Source organism: Palaemon carinicauda, chromosome 36 (assembly GCF_036898095.1).
Source record: "Palaemon carinicauda isolate YSFRI2023 chromosome 36, ASM3689809v2, whole genome shotgun sequence".
NCBI lineage: Eukaryota > Metazoa > Arthropoda > Malacostraca > Decapoda > Palaemonidae > Palaemon > Palaemon carinicauda.
The window spans coordinates 30,615,335-30,625,334 of NC_090760.1; the positions used below are offsets into that span (position 1 = coordinate 30,615,335).

Consider the following 10,000-nt stretch of genomic DNA (forward strand, 5'->3'; position numbering starts at 1 on the left):
ATTTTCATGAACACTATGTCTGCGATAGTGATCATGAAAATTCTGTCTTAGAAATATGGGATTATAGATGAAAAGATACCTGACTTTGGTAAATCTATAACGTCTCCTGGTAATCTTGTTGAACATTTTTATTGTTGATTTATATTACTGACTGTCTGCAGATTCTTTCAGGACTAATCTTTCCACTAACAGATTTAACGATATGTTACATAAGTAATGATAAATATTGAAGAAAACCACGTATAGAGAGCCTTATCTATATATTAATATTTTCCTTACATTTCTTTTTCATATAAGAAGTTTCCTCAAAAAATATAAATCTCACATAATGGTTTATAGAGTTATTGACAGCCATGAAACTATCTAAATGTATTAGTATCAAGAAAATTTCCAAGAAAAACGATACAGCTATGTAAACATTAGCAACTAAAAGAATCTACTCTTCATTAATAATATATCTAATATCGTGTGAATATAAGAAAACTAATTAAAATATGAGAAATGGAACAAAGACGTCACCTGGTTAAAACTTTTCTTGGCCAAACTTGACTTTGGAGTAGCTACTTACCTACGACTTTCAGGGTGAAAAAGTATGACGTGAACGGATAGGTTGCTAACTGGCATTCGTAGAGACCTGCGTCTGTCAGTTTTACCTCTCTTATCGAAAGTTCCCAGAGCTGGAAAAAAAAAAAAAATTAATTGGTATACATCATTTAGTTGATTTCGCTGCATATGAACAGATATTAAATAAATAGTTCAGAAATACCTTTATATAAAGACTAAAAACAACGGAACAACGTTGTTAATATTAAATAGAAACATACGCAATTTAGCTGGGCTTGTTTTCACTTGCTAAGGCGACAGATATATTAAAAAAAAGAAGAGACTTCGAAGCTTCAAAATCTCACTCTCATGCAACACTTTTCAAAACATAATACCCTTTCATACATGCGAATGCAGTAGTTATAAAAGTCAATTTCTTCAACCCACATGTTCTGAAATATGTTACAAATGGTTTACGTGGAAGCATTGATAAAATGGAAATAAAGTAAAAAAACTGGGAATAGAGTCTTTGAACGATACTCATAGTATCAGGGATAAAAAGATGATTAAGAATACAGATGGCTTAATATATATATATATATATATATATATATATATATATATATATATATATATATATATATATATATATATATATATATATATATATACACTCACATACATCATCATCATTAGCCGTTGATAGTCTGCTGCCGGAAAAAGGCATCATCCATGTTATTCCAGTGCAATCTGTTTATGCTCTTTTTATGAGTTTATACCAAAAAAAATTCTTAGCACGTCAATCCATCGTAATTTCTTCCTTCCTCTGCTTCTTTAGCAATCTATAAGGACCCATTATGCTATTTTATTTTTCTTTTCATCTATTATCTGTCGTCATTATATATCCTGCCCACGTTCCTTTCTTTTTCTTATTTGTTAGAATATTCTCTACTTTTGTTTGCTATCATATCATGGTTGCTATTGTTCTGTCTCTTAGTGTTAATCCCATTATCCCAGTACTTTGAATTTTACTCTGAACAGTTAAAATAAGTAAATGACAATATCTTTAAAGTTTGACGAAGTGGAATTTTAAATGAGAGTCCAGACTTTCAGATTGGATAATCTTCAAGACAGTTTGACATGCTATGAATCTTTGACTATCTGTAAATATCAAAGACACTCCCAAATGTCTTCATAATAATCTCCATAATTCTTTGAAAGTCTCCGAAACTGTGATAATGTAGTAATATATACTGACAAACATCGAAAGGATTTTGACGAAAGGCAATTTACTTGACAAATCATACATTTTATTTGACATTCATCATAAATTCTATAATAGAGTGTATCAGAGCAACATGATTTTAACCTAATACAGGTATCTAATGTTAAATAAAACGATAACTTACAACGATTACAGTTTATTGCATATTGCTAAACTAATTCCAAATATCCTGGCGATTAATATATTTCATAATATAAGTGTTACTGTGTTCATATAATAAAGGACATAGTTCTAGAGTGACCACAATTACAACAGTTTTTCAAATGACTAAGCAGAATATTTTCTTTATAACCTTGTAAGGGCATCTCTTGTCGGCGAGCTTGATGTGCATTACAGGTACGTGCTACATCATTAAGCAATATTTTAAGTCATGCCTCCACCTTTCAAAATCAGTTCTCAATTGGATTGAGGAAAAGAGAGAATGGCGGTAGATATTTAAAAGATCTCGTAGGGAAGCTATCGGCAATATAACAAAGGCACCGAGCATTATACATGATGAAGAGTGGGTTGAATTCATCGAGGATTATATCCAAGTTGAATACAAAATAATTAAACTTCTCCTTAGTAACACCATGTGTGTGAATCTGAAAATAAACTAGTCGAGATCCATCGAAAATCGCAGCAAGCAACGTGATGTTACCAACTCTGTCGGCCAACTTTTTTTAGGTTGTGATTGCACCATAGATGCTCTCCCATAAGTCCTCCTTGTGTGTAAATTATATCCCATTTCGTCAATGTATATCCTATCTTCCTGCAAATGTCTTGGGTACATGCCATGTGCGTAAGTTACCCTTGCATCCTCGACACGTTTGGAGTTTCTATCCTGTGTTACGTTTTTATACAATTTTAGTTTAATGAAATCACATTCCAAGGCTCTAGCAACAGTAAAATCAGACACGAAGTTCTCTGGTAAATTTATCTCGCAATGTTTGATTTAATTCCCCTAAAATCAAGGTTTGTGTACTTTCTACCAGCAACACCAGAAAGTTTATGGACTTACTGTTTAGCTTCAACTTTCATCATGAGGTTCTAATTTCTCTTGCTTGAACTGCATCTTGATGTTGATACCTCCTAATGTTTTGGTACGCTACTGTCTGATTGACCCCAAGTTCTTTGGATGTCGTTATGAAATCTTCACCGTTACCATACTTCTCTATCATGCGGTTGCAGTTAATGTCACAAATGGTACAACAAATCCTCGGCCTCTTGGAGCTGTAAGTGCTAGATATGAAAAATCTATATGATCCGCAATAAAGACAGTATGGTACTGAATGTCTCCTTCTACATCACGTTACAAAGTTGCCTCACAGAGGCTATACTACAAAATACCTGTCAGGTTGCTAAGACTTACGATGATAATTGTGATGAAATGTCAAACTCAAATGCATTTGTCAATCTTAAAACCTAAATTGTCTATTACGAAACGAACAATTGTTATTACTTTTTATCTAATTATCATTAGGATCCTGGAAGTCTCATTTGTTGTCAGCTCTGTCAATCTATAATGTAATATGTGAAATTGAAATTGGAAACTGTCCAAAATGTGTATGTATTTGTCATTCTGTTATGAAGATTGTCAATTTGAATTGCGGAATGTTCAAACTAGAGTACAAAATACTATAATTTTCTATGGCTCCGTGAATTGTAATTAGCTTTTGTTCTAAGGCTTTAGTAAGGGTGTAAGTTTATAATGCATAGGCTAATTAAATTGTTAGGAACTTCTGATTTAATGCTTTTCCTTATAGAAATCCTTTTGCTTTTCATAATCTCATTTGTTTACGAAAGGTTCTCCATCCCATGTTTATCCTTTTAATTTAAGTTTTTTATTTTATTCTCATATCCTGGAGAAACTCTTCCTGTTTGTTTCAAGTGCCTACAATATATTTATTAACAATTTCTAGAGGCTCACCCATAACCCCCTGTTTTTCGTTTCTGCATTTTCATCAAACATTATCTTAGGTTTACTAATATTAATTCACATTCATACATTTCTGCTTTCTCTATATCATCTTTTGCAATTCATTCCATCATTCACTGAAAAGAACTATGCCATATTATTCCCAATTAATATAAATTCCTATATCTTCCCAATCAAAATTCTTAAAAACTTCTAGGCAGGCTGTGAATAAATAAGAAGAGATAGTGCCTTTATGTCTAACATCTTTCTCAATCAGAATTTTCTCAATATCTTTATGTAGTTTGAGGATTGCTGTACTTCCTGTATAAATATCTCCAAGTGTTTTACCATAAGATTCATCTATTCCTTATCTACGAGTATATTCCATTATTATTGATGTTTTGATAAAACATTTCTCATAAATTTCATATATAGTGGTTTATCATACTCTTGATTTTTTCATTGGCTGGTTAATTGCGTGATGGTCAGTTTTGAATACCTACTTCTAAAGCTTGCCAGCTCTCTTATTTGATTAAATTCTAGCTGTCTGTCTATTCAGCCTAATGTATTCTTCGTCACTAGTTTATACATTACTGAGAGCAAACTGATAGGACTGTAATTTTTAAGGTCTTTTATGTCTCCTTTTTTTGTGAATCAGTAAAATGATTAAATTTTTCCAAGCAGTACTTATAGAGCATTCTATCTTACATTTTTAAAAAAGTTAAGCGAGTTTTACTACTATGAAATCTTCATCCATCATTAAATCAATTGTTAGGCCATCTTCTCTTTGCTCTGTTCCGTAATGTTTAGTCCCGTACTGTATATATTCATCGGTAGTCAGTAACTTAGTGTGCTTGATTTCTCTTCATCCGAATGAATTCCTAAATCTCGACGGGCGAGGTTTGGCTATGTCCTGAAACTCACAAGAAGGGCGACAAGAATCTGTGATTGAACAATGAAATTTCAGAAGAAATGAATAGCAATCGATTGGTTTGATAGATTTTGAATAAAAAAAGAGTACCCACACCTCCTGAAATACATAGCAGTAATGTCAACTCCCAAGAGGGCTACTAACTATTTACAGGCCGATAACACCCTCCTTTTTTAATATAATTATGAACTAGGTTTCTGAACAATGTGAAACCGAAACCACCAGAGTTCGGGACACTGACTAATTAGGAAAATTCATTGAAGCATCTACTCTGCATTATTGTCTTACTTTATATCGAGAAATGACATCTCAATTATATGGGCATGGTGAGAACAGAAATTAATACATTGCAACTAGGTGCAGAATGACGTGTGCCGACCATGACGTAGGCCCCCGTGACGTTTACACCACCTGTCACGCCCCCTTTCGGTATGGTTATCATTATACTAGTACAAGAAATTATATATATATATATATATATATATATATATATATATATATATATATATAAAGTTATATATATGTATATATATATATATATATATATATATATATATATATATATATATATATATATATATATATATATATATATATATATGCTCTCACGAAGCTGGTCTAATGTAGAGTAAATACAGTAGTTTATTCATGTGTTTTATTAGTTTTCATATGTGCATTGCAGAGGTGAATAGCCAGCTCTTAAGATGGGTTCCTCTCGTGTAGATTTATGTCATTTTTAAGAATTAACTTTTTATTTCATGTATTTTGGTTACGAAGTCTTACGTAAATTGTTTAAGAGTGTTATGTGACCATACGAGAAAGGAACAAGGACTTATGTAATGTGATTTTATATTTTTATGGGGTATTGCGTCAGGTTTGAGAGAAAATACGCGGTTTTTATATTTGGCCTCGTATTTTGGAAGATTCCCAAAAATCTTAGCATTGAGTTTCATATATTTTTCTATTTCGAGGACAAAAGGTGGGGGGGAGCTAACTGAGAGAGTTAGTCTCCCTGTTGCGAGGGTACGCGTCCATGAGAGTATTTTTGGTAAGCTTACGCCCTTAGGCCAATCCACCACGATTCCAGATCTTGAACCTGGAACATTCTGGAAGTCGCTAAGTCTTATATTTGTGTCCTCAGGGCTGCATAGCAGCAGTAGAGAAGCAACCGTTCTGTGAAAGAGACAAAGTGCTTCCCTCACTCTCTCTCTCAGTACCTATAGTGTGTCCTCTCCAAAGTGATTCTGTGCCCCAATGTAAATCGTGTGTTGAAATATAGCAAAAGAAGTCAAAGGTGATCTTTAATTCATTGTGTTGAGATGAGTATTGACACTGTGTAAAGTTTTGTAACTGGCCCTGTAGTAAGGTGAAAGGTATTTGTATAGTTATATGGTTAACTATATTCATTGAGTGTTAAGACGAAATAAATAGTGTGTAAAATTTAATTTTAAGTGAAACAAGTGATTGTATAATTTTCATAAGTATTATTTCTTTTATCTTAGTCTAAGGTTTAATGCAGATTTGATATCTCAAGTCAAGTGAATATATAATTTTCAGAAATTAAAATTTTTCGTCTTAATCTAAGTTTTGATTAGACTTAATTTTTCAAGTGATTTATTTTGTTTTTATGTAAATTAGTTCAAAGTGTTGTATTTATATAGAAAAAAAATATTTTTGTGGAGTTTATTATTTTAATTACCATTGTTTAAATTAGTATTTCCTCGTACCCCTGTTAAAGAATTGTAGTAAGAAGTGCTTTAAATAGTTCTTAATAATAAATTTAATGACCCAGTGTTGTTTTGAGTGTACTTAAGAGACCTTTGGATATTTAGTATTTTGTATATTGCTGTCTAGGAGTTATATGACTGTCTTAGAGATCGGGTGTTAATGTTTCCAAGTGTAACAGATTAAATGTAAAAACAAAGAGTTGAGTTTAGAACTCGAAAGGCTGTATAGCTTACCAGCCTTGATATAAATATATATATATATATATATATATATATATATATATATATATAAATTTATATATATATATATATATATATATATATATATATATATATACACATATATATATATATATATATATATATATATATATATATTTATATATATATATATGTGCATATGTATAAATACATATGTATATATATATATATATATATATATATATATATATATATATATATATATATATATATACCATCCTATAGTAATATATATATATATATACATATGTATATATATGTATGTATATATATATATATATATATATATATATATATATAAATATATAGCCTATATATATATATATATATATATATATATATATATATATATATATATATATATATATATATATATATATTTATACATATATATTTATTATAAATAGCTTTGATAGACATAAGGTGCTTTTTTCTATACAGGTATGTAGTCATTTGTGGGCTGAAGTTATGGAATGATTGTTGTGGGGGCACACAAAATATGGCCATTATAAATATTTTTTATGACTGAAGGCCCTTTCACACTATGCTATTTAAATCCGCCTCTGCCAGCGGAGCGGCATCGCTCTTATAAGTTGACTGATGAACCTAATGAAGCCTTTCACATTACAGCGGCACGGATTTTTTGCCGTCCTGGTGCCACTTCGCACGAGCGGTGTCCCACTGGCTTGAAGCGGTGCCGCTCCCATTGGCGGTTTTAGTTGGCCATCATGTTCAATGCACTTCACACCAGGCGGATATTTTTCGGCCGGTAAGCTTCATTAGGTAGGTACTTTTCATCATAAAACCAAATCGTGAGTTCTGTGAATACGGATCAAGATATTGGTACAGTACTTCTCATTTCTTTAGTCGAAATGAATCCAGTTTCAGGAGATAAAAGTGTAGAGGAGTATAAAAGTCGTAATTTAGTTACATCTGCTTGAAGAGAAGTATGCTGTGGTTTGAATGAAGGATTTCATAATCCTAATGGTATGGAGAAATATTAATATGTTGAGTTTTTAATTATTTAGTTATCTTTGATTTTACTACGGATTTTATTAAGTAAAACATGGCTATCCATTTGTTACCATTTTATGAATACTGCGCCATAAAGACACTTATTACTAGATTGGAGAAAATTTATATAGTTTTTCAGTGTCATATTTTAATATATTGCCAACTTAAAACCCCTACTTCACTCAAGAAATAATCGGCAAACGTGTTTCTGATGTCATCCGCTACTAGTTCAGCTCTTATATTTATAAGATGTTCAAGCTCTCCTTTATCCATTTATTGTTAGTGATTTTGAAATTAAAACCATCGCATTCTCTAACAATGTTACGAAGAATATTAGCCAACATTCATAGATACGTGAAATCATCCATTTGTTACTTAAAACTCCAAATGCACTTTCAACATCCATTTTTGATGGAGAAGTATTCAAAAGCTCATGATAGAAACGACTGGTGAAATCTAACAGATGTCCTTTGCGTCAATAGGCGTAAGAGGAGATGATGAACCTGACATTCAACATACATTTTTCATCTTTTCTTAAACGATAATTGGATACTCTCTTTTTTCACTAAATTTTCATCCTCCATATGGCCATATTAAGCTTTCATGCAGTTAAAATTTTCCCCTAAAATACATAAGACACATATGGTTCCTGAAAACTGGGTAATAGTTTTGGTTGAGGTAGAGGATAGAAATTTTAGTCAAAATGTCTCTAGAATGATGTAATCCTGGACGTGGTCGAATTCCAGTCTTTCCCATACACGCCAATGTTATTCAATTGTTATTTCAGACATTTGAAATTATTAGACAAAAATATTAGAAGCTTATACGCTATGCATGTCTCTTTGAGCAATGGATTCTCGACCGTCTCTTTCATAATATATGAAGGTAGAAGAGGTCGCTCCTGTTATCCATCTTATGGCACACCACAAATTGTTTTCAATAATTAAAAAGATAATTGATCTCTGTAGGCATCCGCAGTAACTGCGGGGCAGAGACCGCCTCGAGTGAGGGGAAAAAAATGCATAGTGTGAAAGGGGCCTGAGGATTGGATGGAGGTGAAAGGATAGTAATACTTTATAAATAGTAAGTGTATTACAAATGAATAGTAGTATAGCAACTAATATTTTAATGAATAAAGTTACGGACCTCAATGTAAGAGTGAAGGAAGCAAAGTTGTGTGTGACAGGGAATATGTGGGCAAATGCTGTTCGATGGTCTGAAAAAAAAAAAAAAAATATATATATATATATATATATATATATATATATATATATATATATATATATATGTGTGTGTGTGTATATATATATATATATATATATATATATATATATATATATATATATATATATATATATATGTGTATATATATATATACATATATATATATATGTATATAAATATATATATGTGTGTGTGTATATATACTTATATATATGTTTGATATATATATATATATATATATATATATATATACATATATATATATAAATATATATATGTACAGTATATATATATATATATATATATATATATATATATATATATATACATATATATATACATATATATATATATATATATATATATATATATATATATATATATATATATATATATATATATGTATATATATATATATATATATTTATATGTGTGTGTGTGTTTATATATATATATATATATATATATATATATATATATATATATATATATATATTCAAATAGGCCATTTATTTTAATACTTATAAGACAGTGACCGTGCCATTTACCCATTTTTTCCTGGCTAAATGGTACGATCACTTTTATACAAGTATCCTGGACCAGGACTCGATTCCCGGCCGGTCAGATGCTATTGTCTTTGGGAGATATCGCCTTGGGGCTCTGATCCCAAGGTCGATAAGAGAATCCATGCATTAATGTATTGAAGTATATGGCTTATTTGAATATGAAAAAATCACGTCATAATGTTCAAAATTTATCATACATACATACATACATTTATACTTACATACATACACACATACATACATACATACATACATACACACACACACACACACATATATATATATATATATATATATATATATATATATATATATATATATATATATATGCACACACACACACACACACACACACATATATATATATATATATATATATATATAAATATATATATATATATATATATATATATATATATATATATATATATATATATATATATATATATTTATATATACTGTATCTATCTATCTATCTATCTATATATATACATATATATATATATATATATATATATATATATATATATATATATATATATATATATATAT

At 30.0% G+C, this 10,000-nt stretch overlaps 1 protein-coding gene across 1 annotated transcript in view; it reads right to left on the reverse strand.

The window, feature by feature from the left end:
* Positions 1-10,000, reverse strand: part of LOC137628549 (zwei Ig domain protein zig-8-like) — an 84,807-nt gene that overhangs the window by 11,799 nt on the left and 63,008 nt on the right. The window contains exon 3 of the mRNA XM_068359700.1: positions 569-677. Within this exon, the coding sequence (XP_068215801.1) occupies positions 569-677 (109 nt within the window). The remainder of the gene's footprint in view (positions 1-568; positions 678-10,000) is intronic.